Source organism: Lolium rigidum, chromosome 5, assembly GCF_022539505.1.
Source record: "Lolium rigidum isolate FL_2022 chromosome 5, APGP_CSIRO_Lrig_0.1, whole genome shotgun sequence".
In the NCBI taxonomy this organism is placed as follows: Eukaryota; Viridiplantae; Streptophyta; class Magnoliopsida; order Poales; family Poaceae; genus Lolium; species Lolium rigidum.
The window spans coordinates 16,087,998-16,107,119 of NC_061512.1; the positions used below are offsets into that span (position 1 = coordinate 16,087,998).

Genomic DNA, 19,122 nt, shown 5'->3' on the forward strand with positions numbered 1-19,122 from the left:
TATTTTAATTAAATTTTTACGAATGTCTGATTAATGTATTAATGTATGATTATACCATCGATGGATGCAGGTTATGATGTCGGATTTGCCAGACTTGTTGCGAAGATCCTGCGATGCCGGACACCGTTGCCACCTCTGGTTGAACCCGGATGCGCACTCAAACCCACCTCCGACCTTCAGGGTACGAACCATTAAGAACAGGTTTCTTGTTAACAATATTTATGAGGAACATCTCAGGGCCCATGGACTTCTACCATTTTCTAAGCTGACATCAAGCAAGGAGAAGTTCACGTTAGACCCATCTCTTCTATCGGCCCTTGTTGATCGTTGGAGACCTGAAACCCACACCTTCCACTTAAGTTGTGGGGAGCTGACTCCTACGGCTGAAAGATGTTTCCATGATCACTTGTTTGCCAATCAAGGGTATTCCTTTGGTCCCTGCCGCTTATTCTAGTATTTGGCCGACGCGAGGTACGGGACCGTCTTGGCGTGGCAATGCACGCTACGAGCCGCGGAGGGTCACGTCCAAGGGGTCCCTCTAAGCTGGTTGGTCAATAATTTTCAAGAGTTACCGAGCTGAAGCGAGATGCTGCGATCATGAGGCGACATCTTTTTGCGTATTTATTGTACCTATTTGGTATAATGTTTCCTTCGTCCCATGGTGATATTGTTCTTCCAGGTCTTATTAAGATAGCCGAGAACATAGTAGATTCGCCTCCACCACCCAGCCCTATATACAGCTTTGGTTCTGCAATGCTCGCTTATACCTATAGGGGGTTGTGTGATGCAACAAAGAAATCCAGGGCATCTTCAAAGGGACATATACTTGCTGTAAGCGCAGAGTTTCTTCAGCTATGGTCGTGGGAGTACCTACCAGTTGGGCGTCCCCACATCCTGAAACCAATTCACCCATACGGCGGTGAGACCGAACAATATGCCCCTCTTACTTTTGGAAGTCGTTGGGTACATGCAAAAAAAGGTGGTCAAATAATGTAGCACACGGTTGCTACCCGAATACCACCAACAGTTTGAGGAGCTACAAGAGACCATGGTCAAATGGGACCCGTATACGGAACATGACGTGTACATTGTCCGGGGTCTTGTTAAACCACCACCAGATATCTTCGCGAGACATACGGTTGTGGTTGACACGATGCAACCTACTCTTTATTTGGATGGTTGAGCCATACAACCTAGAGCGTGTCATGCGGCAGTTTGGTAAGCATCAGGATATTCCCCCACCATCACCAAGACGCCTTGTTGCTGATGTTCATACGTAAGTTCGGTCACTGTAATAGAAACAATGAATTGCATTTGTATTACTCTATTTCATTATTTAACGAAACTTATTGGATTGTAGACAAGATAATAAAGGCATGAGTTGTTTCGATCTGAGTCGAGCGTAATCAAACATGGATTACGAAATGGATTGATGAAGCAGAGTCCGATGGAATACGCGAAAATAGGTAATTATATATTTTAATTTATCTTATCATCATGTACGTGCTAACGTAATTTATCACTAATGCGGACGGTACCACGGTGAGATATTGGCAGCGTATAATGAATGGTACCGCGCTAGCACACGGACTCTGCTCACCGCTCCCCCACCATCGAGTCCGGCACACCTCACATGGGCCTCGGCTTACCACCGTGACACTTCGGTACTTGTTATATAATTGTAATTAAGAAAATATGTGTTTATAGGCAATATTAATTTTTTAATTCAATTCAGATTGACGAGTTCGAGCGGATCGCACAGGACGCCCGGGATACTTTGAACTTGCGCAGCATGGATAGTACGGAGGGAAAATCCTTGGTAAAACGTATTTTTAATACGGCCATTAAAGGGCTTAGGCGTCTTGGTTGCAGCCGCCATGATGATGTTGTCAGTCGAGCATTCGACATGCCGGAGGCACCGTCGAACAGTACCGAAGTATGGTACGTGTGAGCCAGCCATCCGCCACACCGACCGTACGCAGTTCCTCTACCTCGCATACATCTAATCCACGACGCGACTCATCTCTACTTGAACGATCACAGTCCGCACACATATCTCAACACCATGGCGCCACACAGGTAATCAACTTGCGTACATACATTCCTCCTGAACTTACAACAATGACACATTTTTTTCCAATTGTATTAGGAGGACGATCATTTTCCGTCATATCCATCTGGACAACGATTCTCCTACACAGAAGGCGAATACTCGCAAAGATTCAACACTCGGGTATGCTCATATTTAATATTACCTACCAACACGTGATTATTTACATGCGTACTAATGACATGTCGTTGACGTTCGCAGGAATACGTTGACCCTACGTGGTCCAACATGGGAGCTGGTTTAGGCCACAATATGCCCCCACTACGGGGTCGTGACCACATGCAATCGCAATACCCAACTCAGGGTTAATGCATGTTAATTACGGAACATGATTAGTGCGTGCATGTTTACGACGGAATCGTTCGATACGCAGGAATCTTCTGTCCCGACATGGCCTGATATGACGCAGATGGAACCACAATACTACGGCAGCACTTCCCAACAACCTCGCAATGATGTTCTTCGGGATAGTTGAAGAATTCTTTGGAGGTTCTATTTTCGGCACAAATGCTAGTTTGATTCCCCCAAATCAAGAATCTCAGTTCGTATTTCAGACTCCATCACCACCAAATGAGACACGTACAGAGAATGAGGAAAATCAGTACGGCCGAGGTTTACGCCAACATCGTGTACCAAATCCATGGTCACCTTCTGGTGGTAGGCAGAGACCACCACGCCGTCGTCGACAAGCGTGATATGTTGACGACTCTGGCATTTTAATATTATTTCTATCTATGTATGACCCATGTATGAGACATATTTCTATAATTTCGAATAATTATTCAACAAGTTTCAAAATAAGATACATGAACCTGCGAAAATACGGCTACTCACTACAACGGAATTTAAGATACAACGACAAAGTAAAACGGAATTTAACATACGTAGTTAGTACAAATATATCACTCTACTTTCCCTGCGTCCGGCGTGGCCATTTTCCGGACTTGTCGCCGCGTTCTTCTGCCGCTTGCGCCTCGGCGGCTCTTTCCCTTAATCTCTTCCTCTCCGCTTCACGGGCCTCTCTGCGCACCTCTTCCTCTGCATACCTACGTGCAACCTCATCATCCATCCTCTTCTGATTCACCTCACGATTTCGAGCTTGCTCCGCCCTTAATTTTTGTATCTGTCTCTCTCTTTACTGCTTTATCATTAGCAATAGCCTTTTCGAAACGCTCCTCCTCATGGAACCATGCCCATGCACGCCGTTGTTTCTCCTCCACCTCGCGGCGTGCCCACTCCGGCTGCTCCTGGTCTATCCAGTGAAACCACATGCAAAGAGGCGGGGAGACCGCAACACAAATAGTACGGTTAATCAACGAAAATTAATGACATATAAATAAATTTTTTAATCATGTTGTTACAACATACCGCGAGGCCTCGAGGACGATGAACTTGTTTGTCTGCGTGGATCATGATCATAGCTCGCGCACATGAAATATTTCATGCCGAACTTATCTGAAAAATCAATCACCTCCTTCACCTTCGCAAGGCGGCCGCACCAACACCTCTCTGCTCTCACCCCCGGTGGCAAGCTTGCATTCTTACCCTTCATCGGTCTAAAATCTTGGTCGGAGCAAGGTACACTCATACTCACTTCAATATTTTGCGCACGAAAGACAGACGAGGAGAAGGCAAACTCGATCCTGCTGTTTCATTTCTATGCGGGTAAGACGGCTTATATAGCCTTCAATTAGTGTGAGCCGTACCAACAAAGTAGTGCAGAATAATTGGCGCACAATGTCGGTGGTCTATTTGCTGTATCAGTTTGCTTTCGGTGTTTAATTTTCTGTGTCGAGCGGGAACGGCTGCCTCCACCGCGCACTTAAGCATCATTAAAATCAGTGCAATCAAAACTTGATGGAACCTGTCGTCTGAGTGCATGTCGGCTGAGTGCAACTGGGCAAAGTTCGTCCACCCACGACGCCAGATTCCGCGCCATGCATGGCGGGGCCTGCCGCCACCGGCGTTGGAGGCTGCCTCCACGTCGCCCTGCCGCCGCGCCGTGGGGCGGCATGGCCCACCATGCGAACGGCGGCCTGACGGCGACCACGGCGGGCTAACGTGCCGCCGAAGCCCCTGGCGGCGGGGCCCTGCCGCCACAGCCCCTGGCGGCAACCGCCACGTGTCGGCTGGGGGCCCTGCCGCCACCCAGCACGTGGTCCTTTTTGCCAATTTTGCTAGGAGGTGGTCCTTTTTGTCAATGAATTGGGCCAGGTGGTCTCTTCTGGCAAAAATTCTCTCCAGCCATGGGCAAGAAGCACGAGCCCTCCACCCCGGCGGCCGCCGCCGAGACGCCGTGGAAGGGGCGTCTGCGCTCGCACCACGCGACCCCTCTCAGCTCCCGCTTACAGCGGATCCCTCCCCGACCATCCAGGACCCGGGACGAGGACGAGGATGCCCGGAGGTTCAAGACCCCGGCGACGGCGAGGTTCAAGACCCCGGCGACGGCGAGACGCCGCGACGAGGGCGACGGAACCGTGCGCCGGTCTCTGAGGGTCCTCGCGCGCCGGTTTGGCGGCCAGGATGCGGAGCACCCGATTGTGCTCGACGGCGAGGACGACGAGGTAGGGGAAATAATCCTGTTCTTGGTTGCAGGAATGGGGCTCAATCTCGGCCCGGGGGTACGGGATATCATGTCGATGTGATGCGCCCGGTTTCCTCCTCCCTGTGCAATGTGCTTGTGTTGAGCAGGAGGTGGCGTGATTCGGCCGCCCTGTTCAGCTCTAGACAAAACCCTATCTTCTTCCCCCAATCTGTCGCCGGTTCTTGATTTCTGCGGATTTCGTACCAACGACCAGCTAAGAACGTTAACATAATCCCAGCACGTCGTGTGACCAAAGTAAAATCTTGTTCTACTTCGATAACAAAAGATTAGTTCCTTGCCCTATCTTCTCTGCCACTGATATTTTGTTCACCTCCCTCTTGATGTCTAACCATTTCATGCCTGCACGATCATCATATTAATTAATATGCTTGCTAGTTGGAAGGCTTGATTCATTTCACGGTTGGCACTTGATCACAGATATCATGGTTTATCAATCGGTGATTCAGCTGCACCTTGTTATAACAGCATAAATCCTGCGGCGAACGATGATTTAAGTTTTACCTGTTGTTTGCAGGAATGCGAAGTCAGGGGTAACCAATCAGCGATTGCGCCTGTTCGGAGATCTGCGCGGTTCCAGCGAGGCGATACGAGTCTGAGCAAGCCACCAGTGGAGAAGGAAATTCACCGGCAACGGCCGCCGCGGATACCGAATCGCCGGGACATTGCCCATAACAGGGAGACTCAAAATGCTGTTAAGAGCGGCAAGACGCGAGAGAATCCGACAAGGAGTAGCCAGAGAATTGCTGCACTACAGTCTTCAGCAAGGATGAAAGAACACAAGGAGCTCCAGACATTGTATGAAGATGCCCAAGACGTTCCTGCCACTGCCAGGAGAAAGACTGCACATGCATCTTGCAAAAAGAGTGAGATGCAAGAGCCAAAGCCCAGTTGTTGCGAGGAGCCGACAAGGAAGAGGACGAGAGGCTCGGAGAGAAGGCCGGAATCAGGGAAGCAAAGTCACCCATCTGGTTGTCCAGAAATCGCACCTATCAATAAACCAAGAAACATCATCCACAAGAAGGGTGGAAATGATCCTTCTTCCATAGTGCAGCCCAAAACTAGTGATGAAACGCTGATGGACACCAAGGAATGCAATGAAGAGATATGTGGTGTTAAAGGAGGAGAACAGCAGCAGCTTTGTGCTTCAGATGATTGGACAGAAGAGCAGGACCTGACATTGCGCCAGGCTTACTTCACTGCTCGGCCATCCCCACATTTCTGGAAGAAAGTTTCCAAATTGGTATTGCTAGTCCCCCCATTTTGTTTCTCCATTGGTTTGTTCATATCTTCGTAGATACAAGAGTTGTTTGATACTTAGTTGCAGAAATTGCCTTACGAAAGCATCATTCTGCGTTGTTGTTTTGGCTTCACTAATATCAATAGAAAACAATGAGAATGCTGCAGTTAAATTATTATTCTCGGAAAGGGTTTTCCTGTTATAAATATATTATACATAAATGGCCAGGAGCTATTCATTGGTATTGGTGCTAGGATTTGCGACACTCCTCTGCAATGTTATGCTGATGTGCTTTTTAAGTTTTTTATAAGCAGTCAACATAAACCATGTACAAGTGTACAAAGCTAAACAAATGTCCAAAAGACTGGCATAGTCTGACTTCAACATAGTGTCAGAGTAAGCAAAATAGTAGAGAGCAATTCTTAAAAACAAGAACTCATAAAATTTGCAAGGGTTTGTAATCATGGTGAAAAAGAACATTTCACACTCAATTCATCCTTTTGCTTTGAAGGGAGAGCATTAATAGTGAATAAATGCTTCATGTGTGGTATTTTATGGAATATACAGTTGCTGAATATGCACCTTAGAGCTAGTAATTTCCCTTTTCTAACTGAAAATTCCTCTCAAATAACTAGATACAAAAGTGCGGCATTGGTTACAATTAATTTGTAGATGCAGGAAAGTGGCACTAACATATGACATAAACTGTAAAAGTAGTGCAATGATACTAGTTAGATTGCATTCTTCCTTCTCATCACATGTTGACACAAACATGGATGTGGAAAACATGGCCATCAGAACACGTTTCATGTTGCTAGCTACATGATTCATGCAAAAACAAGAGATCAGATTGCTAATATTTCAGTTCTGCTCTGCAAGTGCTGTTTCAAATGGAGTTGGTTTCAGCCATTTCTAGGAATTCTCTAGTCTTTATTTACTACATGCCATGTCTGATAGCGTGTCACTTTTTTGACTCTATTTGGTACTTAGCTGAGGGACTTTAGTTGCTTGTCCTATAGATTATTCAGCATTTTCTAGGTGATTTGTTCCTTTACCATTTTTGTTAGTTCAGCAATTGTTGATAGTTGATACACATCTTTCAGGTGCCAGGAAAATCTGCCCAAGAGTGCTTCAATAGAGTTCATGCTGACCTTTCAACACCCGCTCCAATTGCCCCTCGTCCCCGAACAAGTAAAATACAGTTTTCTCCTCTAGGACATTTCAAATTGTCTGATTCAAAAGTTCCAAATCTCTTGGAACCTCTAGTTGGAAGACGAAAGACCGCCAAACAGAAGAGCCTAGCAGCACAGAAGACAGTGAGACATTTGCTGAAGAAGCATTCCCTAATTGACCAAGCTCAAGAGGCTGATCACTTCTCTATATTTGAAACTTCACCATCTGCTTTACAATTGAACATTCCGCTTGAGGATTCTCCTGGAACCCCTGACAACTGTATAAATTCCTTTCCCCTCGTCAAGTACAGCGTGAGTTCTTCAGCACGTAAGAGACCGTTGTCAAAATTAAAAACTAAGCAAGCTGAACTGAGTCCAGCAGTTCTGAAGCCTATAAAGAATGTATTTTTACATGAGAGGTACATTAATCAGTTGTCCCGAAGAGAGGTGGCAAAAAAACCTCGTAAGAAAGCTGCTGGCACCAAAGCAACTGATCCTGAGAAGCCTCTTTTGGAGCAGCAAGCTGGTGTTGTGAAGGCTGCAAAGAATGCTCTTATGTCAGAAGCAACAGACTTCATATGCCAGTTTAAGAAGTTACAAGCCAACTCCCTTGCACATGTTCTGGAAAACAGTGAAGATGATGTGGATAATTCTGTGTAGTGTCATAGTGGTTCCAAGATGCTTTTAGCATATATGCTCTCCCCTCAATTTTAAAGCAGCCGGATGGCATGTCGTTAGCTAACTATAGTTAGTAGAGTAAGACTGTAAAGAGACTGATGATAAGTCATGGAAGTTATCGTGCAGTATATTCTGTCAAGAAAGTTATCAATGCATTGCTAGCATTAGCATATCAAGGTTATGGTTATCACATACAGCTATGGTCAAGACCTTATACGCTTCATTTTCGTACAGTCCAATGCTATTTACATTCAGTTAAACTGTTAGTGATTTACTACAAGATGTCATGGAGAGTAATTCTCAGAACTAACATATTCTCTAAGTCAACAAAGTATGGCAGCTGATCATACATATAGTCTGATATACTTTCAGTCATTCTTTTGATAAGCCTATGCAGGTCAGGTGTTCCTCACTTCTTCTAATACCAGAACCCTTCTACGGAGTAGATTCATATTTTCGTGAATAATTTCCGTGTTACTGAGGAGGCACCTTTCCAATCAGGAATTCCCTTAGGGCAGGAAATCATAATTGAAATCCAATTCTAGTAATCCCAATGTCAAGAAACGTAGATAGTAGATAGTAATAGGACACCTTCTGGTTCCAGGTTTCTTTCTATGATTTCAGCACGTACAGAAGTTATGTGGCATGTTGCTAGATGCCTCGACTGCTGAAGTTGGAGCTGATGTTGCAGGTTTTATGTTTCCGTTGACAGTTTTTTTCCATCCTCGGAATGTTTGATCAAAGGCTGAAACCTTGAGTCCGGTATCTTCCGAAAGAGCAAATGATCAACTGCCTCTGGTGACGTCTCGATATTCCCATGTTCCGTTTCGATTTTGCCTATCGCTCTTTTGCTTTTGCCTGCCATCAAGGACGCGGAAAATCTAAGAAGAGGGGTTATTCCCATGTCCAATGAGAGACTTACTCCGGTATAACCCCTTTTTCAAACTCAGTTTGGCCTCTCGGCTAATCAATCAATTAATTATGATCCATTCTTAAGCCTATATCCAGACCTAATATACTAACTGTTCAGGAGACGTTAATCCTGCATCTATCTTTATTACTGTACGATTGTATGAGTTTTCTGGTACCATGCATAAGTGCTTTTCATGATTTGTACTGAATGTAAATCCTACTGTTCTACTTAATGGGTGTCTTCTTTCTGATTCTGATGGTACTGCTTCAGAGCATCTCCACCGGAGCGCCCCAAATAGGCGCCGGCACTGCATCCTCTATTTGACGATGCTGTTTCCACACCGGCGCCCCCATACGGCGGCCCCAATTTTTTTTCTTTTTACAATATTTTAAAACAACATATCAATCACATTTTATCCATACTATAATTAATTATTCATACAATCACACAAATAGAAGTTAAATTATTCATACAATCAAACAAATGGAAATTTAATTATTCATACAATCAAATAAATAAAAATTAAATCATGCATTGTTGGTGGCTCCTCTCCCCGCCCATAAATGCGCAGCTAGATCCGCCTAAAGTTAAGCAGGAACACTGCATCTTGGATTTCATGATGCATGTGAAGGAAAGCGTCAAATTCTTGTGGCGGTTGTGCGGTGGTGGCGGTGAGCTCTGTTCCAGGCGAAACAACGGCCGCCGGGCGAGGGGGTGGCGGCTGTGTCGATGGATGGCGGTTCCTGGAGAGGCGGTAGTGTCTATTGCATACAGTGGGGCACGACGGCAACGATAACGACAACGGTGGCGATCTAGAGGGGTGGAAGTCGGCTCGGACGTGGGTGGAAGGTGGGGAAAGCGGTGCGTCTGGCTGCCAGGCGGAGCCCACACGCGGTTTCTGACGTGCCGCGAGGCACCGACGCGCCCGATCCGCGCCCTCTACGAAGGGACCGGTACGGGGTTGCCGACGCTTCTATTGGGCTCCAAAACTAGCCGGAGCCTTTTGGGACGCACCGGTGCGAGCCCAAAAACCACGCCGGCCCCCAAAATGTTATCGGAGCCGCTATGGGGCGCGCCGGTGGAGATGTTCTCATATATCCCGTGGTGTGCCTCTTCTAGTTCTGAGTCTGGCCATCTCTCATTTGTCTAGTATATAGTCAGTTCGTAGGCGGACCCAATCGTCCCTAAGCCTGTACGCGTGTCCAGGCTTTCGGTTAGCGGCGCAGCCTATTTTTTTTTAAAAAAATTGATGAATATTTTGATAAACATTTAGCTGGGCTTACAATGCACCCAGGATTAATGAAAATCTTCGGTACAAATCTTTGGCACAGTTGATGTCCCTTTCATTTTAAGAAGTTCATAATAGCATATTTGATGGGAGTTAAACACGAATTTAATGTGTTGGATAAAACTATAAATAAATTTAAGTGAAGATATGCTAGTCACTTGAAGCACATTCAACCAAAGTGAACAATACTTTCTTTTCCAGACTAACTATGCTGCCTTTTTTTTATAGAAAGGAAGCCTTATTTATCCATGATACTAGTGGTTATTTGTAGGACGCACGACGCTCTCATGTTCTGTTTGGCTCTTGTTATCCTATGGGAATATTTATTGAAATAATTTTTTGCTGCTTCATGCTAATAATTTTGTCCACCTCGCTTAATTGGACAAACTAGAAACTACTCGAATTACATTTGAGAGTGGTTTCAAAATACAATACAGTAATACTAATTGAGAGCGCCCTAAACCCGGAAGAACCCCATCCTGTCTCTCTGCCTCTGGAACATCCCGAGCAGCAAAGCAGAGCCATGGCGACTCTCTCCGTTCCCCGCAGCCCGCCCTCCGCCTGCTCGCCCCGCAGGCCCGCCGCCTCCAACCCCAACCCGCGGCTCCCCTCCCGCTCCACCCTCGCCGTCTGCCTCGCCACGAAGCCCAAGGTGCCCCTCCCCATCGCCTCGCCGTCCCCGCTCGGGAACGACCCCGCCAAGTGGGACCCCGCCGAGTGCGACGCCCTCCTCCGCGGCGGCGAGCAGGTCGCCTCCGTGCTCCAGGAGATGCTCAAGCTGGTACGGGATCTCGTCATCTCTTCGCTTGTTTTCCTAGCGATGGATATATGTAGAAGCTTTTGTCCTGTTTTGTTCAGTTTCAGTCTTAGTCTCTTAGAGCAGTTTCCTGACATGGCAATTCCTTCTGAGATTTGTGGGTCGTACCTATCACGAAGGATCATTAGTTTTCTACATTAGTTTTCAAAGTTTGTGCGCATGGTGTTCTAGTAAGTCATGTATCTACCAACAAAGGTAGTATCACTTTTGGGTTTTCTCTTAGCTGAATTGGCTCATATTAACTGTTCAATTCAGCCATTGCCATGATTATTTTGCCATCCATTGTGGTATACATTTGATAATCAAGCTTGATTGTAAGTTGTATTCAAATTGTCGGACCACTATGAATAAGTGAATCTGAACAATGACTCAGATTATCTTGGTATACTTCACAGTGTGGGTCAGTTGTTAAAATTTCCTGTTTTTGAGGGTTGTAACAATGTGTTTTTATTTTGGTCTATGTATGCTGGTGGTATTGTAGATGGAAGACATGGAGATGGATGGCGAATTTGCAGCGGTGGCCGTGGAGCTTGTGGCGCAGGGAGTCATTGGGAACAGGGTTGATGAGATGGAGTCTGGCTTTCTTATGGCACTCGATTACATGATACAGCTCGCACAGAAGGATGGTGATGATGAGGTAGCTTGGTACTTCCTGTGCCTGACTAAGCTTTCTACATCATTGACCTGCATCTATCTTCTCTGGATGAACATTCCTTCAGAGATCATTTAGCATCACCAAGGATAAGTATGCTGTGTGCTTGCCGTTATGATACCAAAATGATGCACGATCTATAATTCTGTCAGTCCATTTGTCGTTGTCCACTCATGATAATGCACTAAGTTGTATGCATGTACTAATCTTAATTTCTCATTGGCATCGCCTAAACATGTAATCAAGTTATTCCAGGGGATATCTCCAAGAATCTTATGTAGGAATAGGGTAACGCTGAAGTCCGCCAGAACTGTTGCGAGACATGTTTACTAATTTAACACCTTAATCTTATAATATCAGTCATTTTGAATTGACCACTGGCCTTATCTAGACATGGATTTAAGTTCTTGAAGATATCCCTGAAAATTGTTTCTCAATTTGGTATAGGCGATGCCCATGAAAGTTATTTTCGGCACTGTTATTAGTCGGAGTTACTATTTTTATCCTGTTATATGTATATGTTTTTGCCTGTCCTACTAGCTTTGTCTACTTGACTTATATATCAGTTTTATGATGGCAGCGTCACTCTCTTCTTGAAGTAGTCAAGCAGACAGTGCTTGACCATCTCACGAAAAAATGCCCTCCACATGTAAGTCTTACTTCTAGCTCAACAATCTATGTGGATGAGTACATCAGTTTTTATTTCTGTAGGCATAGTTTAGCTGTCTGACAAGTGTGCGCATTTTATGAACCAGGTTCAAGTGGTTGGACTTCTTTGCCAGACTGAAAAGAAGGAGAGCAGACATGAATTACTACGTCGTGTAGCTGCTGGTGGAGGTGTGTTTGAAAATGATAAAGGCCTGAAGGTTCAAATTCCAGGAGCAAATCTCAATGACATAGCAAATCAGGCGGATGATCTGCTGGAGGTAGGTTGAAGAGCATGAACAGAGTTGTGCATTGATGATGAATATACGATCTTGACATCTTCGTACCGAGATTCTCGGTCCTTTTAGTACCCATATAATAATATGGAGCACAAGTAGTATTGGCTTGCGGAGCATCAGCTCCTGTTGCTACATAGTTTTCATTTTTTGAGAACTACAAATACCTGTGTTTTATTTTACAATGAGGGAGAACAAGAGAAGCCTGGTACCTTTTATCAAAATACCATTCAGAATTCTAGTTCTGAATGAGATTTCAAGTTTCCTATTCAGACATGATTTACAGTTCCTCAAAAATGAAAACTTTACAGGTCATTTAAATTGATACTGCAATCTGTGATGATGGCAAACTCAACCTGTAATTAGTATTGAAAATCTGAAACATTAACAGAGATAAATCGCTAGAAAGTGCACTTCTTGTTTATGATTAAAGTATTTGGAAGAGTGCTGCTTGAAGTAATTAATTTATTTGGATATTCATGTCAACAAATGGTTCCCTAATATTTTGACATAATTTTCTGTATTGCTGCAGACAATGGAAACCAGATCCAAAGTTCCCGATCGAAAACTTCTGGCCAGACTAGTTATAGTAAGAGAGGAAGCTCGAAATATGATGGGAGGTGGCCTTTTAGACGAAAGAAATGATCGTGGTCTCAATACCCTTCCTCAAGCAGAGGTATGTTTTAGATATGTTGAGACTCCTGACATGACACAGTCGGCATCTTTAATACTAGATTACTTCGATGTGGTTCAAGATCTGCTCTGCTTTGGTATAAGAGCTGCTCTGTTTGGTCTGTGATCCTCATGAGCAAAAGTGGTGGAACAGGTGAACTTCTTGAGCAAACTGGTTGCTCTGAAACCAGGGAAAGCAGTGGAGACGATGATTAGAGATGTTATGCTTGGCAAAGGGGAAGGTGCCGATAGCACTGAACCAAATTCGGACCTGGAACCTCCAACTGGGACAGCTGAAAAGGTAAAGCCTTGGATACAACTTGAATAGTTGATTTCATCACGAATTCACACATAGTAACCAGACTGTTGACTCCACATGCTTACATGAACATTAGGAAAATGTAACAGGCCGCAAGCCACACCCTGTCCGGCCAGGAATGTTCCTTGAGACAGTTTCTAAGGTATTATAGTAATTTGTAAAAAATGCATTTTTTGTTCAAGTTTCTTCCCAGTATTTACGGTTCATATTTGTGTGTAATTCAAATTCTTCAACTTGTGGTAAGGTTCTTGGTGGCATATATGCAAGTAACACATCGGGCATTACAGCACAACATTTAGAATGGGTGAGCTGCCTTATTCATTCCTTTAAACTATTAATTTTCCTGTATGGCACTCTTGGCCGGAACATAATGTGGTGTTTCCATATTTGACTGACTGCTATAGGTACATGAAACAACATTGAGAATTCTTCAGGAGATAGCCTTCTAATTAATGTTGCATGCGATCACTTGCACATATACGGAAAATGTATACAAGCTGCTATCGACATATTATTCTCGTTACGGAGCTTGTTCATGGGGTGGGTCAGAAATTATCTAGCTGAGAAATGAAGCAGAAGAAATACAGTGACCGGGGCGCCTGAAGGCCAACTATTTACTTGCAGAAGAGTACCATGGTATGATCATGCGCAGGCTGCATTCTGGGAGTAACTTGGAAGACTTGAAGATGAGCACAATGGAACGGTTAGTTAGAATGATGCTAGTAAGTAGCGATAGCTTTCTTCAAGTAGTAGTGCGGACTGTCATGTGGCTGCACTAGCCAAAGTGAACATACTACTACCGGACCGAAAAGGGTTTTGCAAGGTTCTTAGATAGTGTAGCCTACCTTGGAGCTTGCAACTCGCTAGACACTTTAGAATGTGTATTCAGGTGTAGTGATGGATATGTTCCTTTGTAGCCGGTTACTTGACTGACTTCATATTTGTGCACTTATTTGGGTGATCAGACTCTACATGCTGCGCGCTAGGTTTAACTCCGGGTGACATTGCCCTCATGGTGTTGGTTTCTTTGCTTCCAACCACAGCACACGCCCTACAAATGCAAGGAAGAAAATAATGTTTTGGGTGGTGCCAACAGCTAAATTTGGCACACGAAAAAGAAATGGTGCATCAGACATTCCTGGTAGTACGGAGAACCATTCGTGGTCGTAAAAGAGGCGGTTGTTCGAAATCTCCAGAGCCCAGGCAGAGAGTCACGACGCCAATACTACGAGCAAACCGTAGGTGAACCAGAAATGTTAGGGAAAACAAGGCAACGCCGTAGCCAACGTCCCAGACATGCAGCAGGAGGCCGTTGGGTAACGCCGCCCGGCCAGCTCTTCTCCCCGGCCGTTCCTCCCTGATTCAATTCAAACCAGGAGTCTTGCTCCGCTCCCGATTCCGCGTCGTTCCGTTCCTGAACCGAGGAGGGTTCCGTTTCGGACTCATCATCAGGCCTATTCAAGGTACGTCGACTGCAATTCCGTTTTGATTGTTTCGTGCTGGATCTTGCCTATATATACATGGGATCTTGGTGCTGACTTTCCATGGTGGAACAGAGCTGAATCGTACAAGGAAGCAGCGCGGGGTGGTCTCTAGCGCGCGTTTGGTTTGCGTTGACACGATCGACGTTCCGATGACGACGTCGTCTCTGTCGTCGGCGCTGAGCTCGATGGAGGTGATGCTGGACGCGCTCATGCAGAGAGGGATCGGAAAGCCGGACGACAAGCCCAAGGAGGACACGGCGCCGCCGGCGCTGCCCACGCGCCCCACCGTGAGAGGCCGGCCTCCCTCCGTGCATAGGCCGGGTTCCCCGGCACCATGGCATAATCGGCCACCCTTGGCCCCGATTCCTCCGCCGCCCCAGGTGCCAACACCAACTGTGCATTAACATTGTTTGCATTGCATGCCTGAAAAAGGGAAATTTTCTTTTACTGCATTTCATAGGAAATTTCACATCTGCTCAAACCTCTTGATTTCTTCCTCTAAAAAAACCTGCTACAAACGAAATCCTCTATATATATATATATAGTTGCATCGAGCATGGTCTCTACTATCCCTGCATTTTTAAAATCCTGCGAATAAAAGAGGCCCTAATTATCTTGTGGATGACAATGATTTGGGTCGTTACAGGAAGAAGAAGAAGAACGCGAGAATGAGAAATGCTCAATCAATTTGGAGCTGGAAATGCGGGCTATTAAGGCGGAGGAAGATGTGAAGCAGAGAGACGACGACGTGAGACACAAGGACGAGGAGATCTCCGGGCTGCGACAGCAGGTGGAGCACTACGAGTCCCGGCTCTCGGAGTGCGAGGCCAAGATGAGGGCCGTGGAGGAGGAGCTGCAGAGGCAGATCGCCGCCCTGCAGCAGCAGGTAGAGGCACGCTCGTTGCAGATGTCTCACAGCGTTGCGGTTGCGGGTAGACCGTCGACGAGCGGCCATCACCGCCGGGAACTATCCAGCGTCGGTATCACGCGGGCTCCGCAGCCTCCGGTCGCAACGGCAGAGGAAGCGTCGTCCGTCAAGCGCCATGAGCAGCCCGTCGACGTTAGCGCGAAGAAGAACCACCCGGAAAACCTCGCGGAGGAGTTCGTGCGGGAGAAGCAGGCGTTCGAGCACGCGGCAAAGGCGGTGGCCGAGGTGAAGCCGGGCACCATGTCCGTCGACGAGCTCAGGATGCTGAAGCGGCAGTTCGTCGCCTGGAGGAAGGAGTACGCGACGCGGCTGCGCAAGGCCAAGGCGGAGCTCAGGAAGCGCGTGCACTCGGAGAAGAGCCACGGCCACGGCCACGGCCACGACCAAGCTGCTGGCCACGGCGGCAACCAGCGGCGCCGGTGGTGCGGCTGGTGGAGGACGATCAAGATGCCCAAGTTCAGGGCCCCGAAGAGGTGCTGCACTTGCTCCATCAAGTTCCCAAGCCCTTCGTCCTGCTGTTCCTGCTTTTCTTGCTGCTTTCGGCGCCACCGATAGTCATGCGGATGAGAAGAAGACTATCGGGGGCCGGAGAGAAGAGTTCATTGTAACTTTGTAGTGTATACCGCTGGTGTGAACTGTTGATCTGCTGCAAAAATTCTGAATCTTAATTAATGTTCACAGATCATTTGAAAAAAAAATCAGAACTCGATGGGTACTCCAGCCACTACCAATACAAACAAGAAGTTGATATTTCACATGGGAAATTTTACCCTATCCACTCCATCCCCAAACAGGCGGCCCACAAATTCAGTAAAATATTCAATAATTTCTAAGTTTGATCACATATACTCCTTTGTTTGTAAATATGAGATGTTCCTGTGGTTGGGTGGTTAGGAGAGCAGTGGTACCACCAGCCCAATGGAGTTCAAACCCCAGGTTTAATACTTTGGTGTCTCATTAAAGACGAAATATTTTTCAGTGGGAGGCGACGTTCCCATCGACAGCAAGACGTCTATGGTGACTTCGTCAATCTCAAGACCCATCTGATGAAATTTCTTAGACACAGTCTCTTGAAGGTGCTCAGAGGGGTAGGGTGTGCGTGCGTTCATAGGGGTGAGTATACGTGTGTATATGTGAGATCTATGTATGTACTGTGTTTCACAAAAAAAAAATTACAAGAACATCTTATATTTAGGAAACATGAAGTATAAAAGAAAATATTAACAACTACAACATACATATTAAATAGATTATTAAAATAAACCTTAGGTGTATCTATTGTTATTGATTTGGTATATCGTGGTATCAGTGTATCACCTTAAATGAATTGGCAGAACAGCTGTTGTTTTACCTTAAAAAAGAACTTCATATTTTTCTGTACATCTCGAAATATGCTATTGCTTCGCGTCATAAATAAAACCACAAAAGGTCGAACGGATGCAAGATGTTGGAAAAAACCTCTTACAAAGCAAATTAAATGATACACCAAATCTGAGGAAACGAACGCCCACAACTCCAAGTCAAGCATGAAAACCGGAGAGGCCACATTAGCACTAGCTAGGCAATGGAGAATACCATAGTAAGAACCAAATTATGCCTCCTAAGAACATGGGCGGGTCTATGGTGTATTCATGGGTACGCAGGTGAATACCCAAAATATTTGTTAAAAATTTCGAGTCATATGATACAGCTATCAATTATCATTACATTGTATACAATCAGTTCAAATGATTGCCAGAAATCAGGTGACTGATTTTTATTAAGGGTTAGTTGATTTATTAATCATTTGATTTGTTTCGAGATCTGAGCTGATATGAAAAGTATAAGTAGGTTGCAACTGGTATTTTTTTGTTGCGCACAAGTTACAACTCATATTTTCTCAGTTGCCCATGGATTGCAACTAGTATTTTTCAATTGCATATAGATTGCAACTAATATTTTCTTGGTTATGTATATATTGCAACTTGTATTTTCCGGTTACGCATGCTGCAATAGGTATTTTCTGCAATTGGTAGTTTCTTAGTTGCGTACTAATATGATATTTTCTCTATTTTTTCAGTTAGATGTGTGATCATATTTTCTACAGCTTGCAACTTGTATTTTCTCAGTACGTAAATTAAATAGCTAAGATATCAACAACTTAGACTTAATAAAAATCAGTGGCCTGATGTCTCGGCCCACCCCATTTTTATTGCGTACGGTCATTGTCAGTTGGTCACGTACGTGCTACAATTAGCTATTCTACCGCGTCATCTTCCCCTTGTTCATCTCGGAGGCCGCGGCCACCGCATCAGCGACGTCACTTCCTCCTCCTCCCGCAGAATTCTTCTCAGCTGCCGCCGCTACCTTACGCGCGTCCTCCCTCGTGACCGCCTTGTTCGCAGGCAGCACCGCCGTGGCGCTGCCCACCACCTCCTTAAGCGGCACCATCTCCTCGTCGGCGTCCCCGACGCCGCCGCCCAGCCTCATGTTCGTCTCGGCGGCCTTGTGCGCGGCCGCCGCCACGCCACCGGGCACGACGCGTCCCAGCCCAGTCGCGCGCGTCTCAGCAGCCTCCGCAGCGGCGGCGTCCGCCAGGCCCACGGGCGCGTCACTCGCGGCGGCCTGAAGCGCCTCGCCGATGGTCACCGCGTCGTCCGTCTCGACGCCCGGCGCCGGCGCGGTGAACTGCGCAATCAGCTGCATGCATGCGTTGCAGGTTCCACGTGAAAATGGTCAAGCGCCATGAAAACACGATCAACGAACCTAGGTGCAGGCAGGCAGGTGTGCATGCATGTATGTACCTGGCCGCCGGCTGAGGCGATCACGACGTGAGTCCCGTCGTGTTGGTCAGCCTCGGTGACCCGAAGGCCACCATCTTTCTGCTGCTGCGGCTGTTGCTCACGGGCTAGGAACTCGTCGCGCTGGCGCCGGGTGTCCTCACCGGCGGCGGTGGGCGGGTGCACGTCGCCGGGGCGGACGGGCTGGGTCTGGTCGCTCATCGCGCTGACTAGATCTAGCTTAACAAGATGCAGGCTGGTACGGACAGCTTAGCTCTCCCTGCTCGTCGCGGCCAGTATAAAAGAAGGAGATAGAGCGGCGAAGTTTGGCACCGCGTGTGACACCATGCGCTCCGGTGGAAAGACACCTGCAACGTAGTTGGACACATTGTCCTCCCAGAGCATGACACGTACTAGTGCTACCCGGCACTAAGTACACGTGTCAATTTTGTCAAAATGGAGGGTGGTAGAGCATCTCCATCTAATAATCCCGCGCGCTAAATTTTTTGTTGAGCGTCTGTTTTGCTGATTTTAGGCGTGGACGTGG

General features: G+C 46.3%; 4 protein-coding genes across 4 annotated transcripts; 3 read left to right on the forward strand and 1 right to left on the reverse strand.

Moving 5' to 3' along the window:
* Positions 1-4,356: 4,356 nt before the first annotated feature.
* LOC124654297 lies at positions 4,357-7,930 on the forward strand. Its single transcript, XM_047193312.1, has 3 exons — positions 4,357-4,674; positions 5,230-5,955; positions 7,056-7,930. Exons 1-3 carry the CDS (start codon positions 4,357-4,359, stop codon positions 7,782-7,784), a joined length of 1,773 nt encoding a protein of 590 aa, XP_047049268.1. The 3' UTR covers positions 7,785-7,930.
* Positions 7,931-10,526: 2,596 nt separating this feature from the next.
* LOC124655659 (protein PEP-RELATED DEVELOPMENT ARRESTED 1 homolog, chloroplastic-like) lies at positions 10,527-14,356 on the forward strand. Its single transcript, XM_047194522.1, has 9 exons — positions 10,527-10,784; positions 11,302-11,457; positions 12,053-12,121; positions 12,228-12,398; positions 12,946-13,089; positions 13,240-13,386; positions 13,481-13,546; positions 13,649-13,708; positions 13,809-14,356. Exons 1-9 carry the CDS (start codon positions 10,527-10,529, stop codon positions 13,851-13,853), a joined length of 1,116 nt encoding a protein of 371 aa, XP_047050478.1. The 3' UTR covers positions 13,854-14,356.
* A 681-nt stretch (positions 14,357-15,037) lies between these two features.
* LOC124655660 (myosin-4-like) lies at positions 15,038-16,371 on the forward strand. The gene is made up of 2 exons (XM_047194523.1): positions 15,038-15,268; positions 15,535-16,371. Exons 1-2 carry the CDS (start codon positions 15,038-15,040, stop codon positions 16,369-16,371), a joined length of 1,068 nt encoding a protein of 355 aa, XP_047050479.1.
* A 1,686-nt stretch (positions 16,372-18,057) lies between these two features.
* LOC124655662 (late embryogenesis abundant protein D-34-like) lies at positions 18,058-18,797 on the reverse strand. The gene is made up of 2 exons (XM_047194524.1): positions 18,600-18,797; positions 18,058-18,495 (listed from the first exon to the last, which is right to left on the reverse strand). The coding sequence occupies exons 1-2, from the start codon at positions 18,795-18,797 to the stop codon at positions 18,058-18,060; spliced, it is 636 nt and encodes a 211-aa protein (XP_047050480.1).
* Between the last annotated feature and the right edge of the window lie 325 nt (positions 18,798-19,122).

Excerpts from the sequence above, each read along its gene's own strand:
- LOC124654297 (XM_047193312.1), top strand. The coding sequence starts at position 4,357 with ATGGGCAAGAAGCACGAGCCCTCCACCCCGGCGGCCGCCGCCGAGACG. Across the intron at positions 4,675-5,229 it reads TCGACGGCGAGGACGACGAG|GAATGCGAAGTCAGGGGTAA; the intron begins GTAGGGGAAATA and ends TGTTGTTTGCAG. Across the intron at positions 5,956-7,055 it reads GGAAGAAAGTTTCCAAATTG|GTGCCAGGAAAATCTGCCCA; the intron begins GTATTGCTAGTC and ends CACATCTTTCAG.
- LOC124655659 (XM_047194522.1), top strand. The coding sequence starts at position 10,527 with ATGGCGACTCTCTCCGTTCCCCGCAGCCCGCCCTCCGCCTGCTCGCCC. Across the intron at positions 10,785-11,301 it reads TCCAGGAGATGCTCAAGCTG|ATGGAAGACATGGAGATGGA; the intron begins GTACGGGATCTC and ends GTGGTATTGTAG. Across the intron at positions 13,387-13,480 it reads CAACTGGGACAGCTGAAAAG|GAAAATGTAACAGGCCGCAA; the intron begins GTAAAGCCTTGG and ends CATGAACATTAG.
- LOC124655660 (XM_047194523.1), top strand. The coding sequence starts at position 15,038 with ATGACGACGTCGTCTCTGTCGTCGGCGCTGAGCTCGATGGAGGTGATG. Across the intron at positions 15,269-15,534 it reads CGATTCCTCCGCCGCCCCAG|GAAGAAGAAGAAGAACGCGA; the intron begins GTGCCAACACCA and ends GGGTCGTTACAG.
- LOC124655662 (XM_047194524.1), bottom strand. The coding sequence starts at position 18,797 with ATGAGCGACCAGACCCAGCCCGTCCGCCCCGGCGACGTGCACCCGCCC. Across the intron at positions 18,496-18,599 it reads TCGCCTCAGCCGGCGGCCAG|CTGATTGCGCAGTTCACCGC; the intron begins GTACATACATGC and ends GCATGCATGCAG.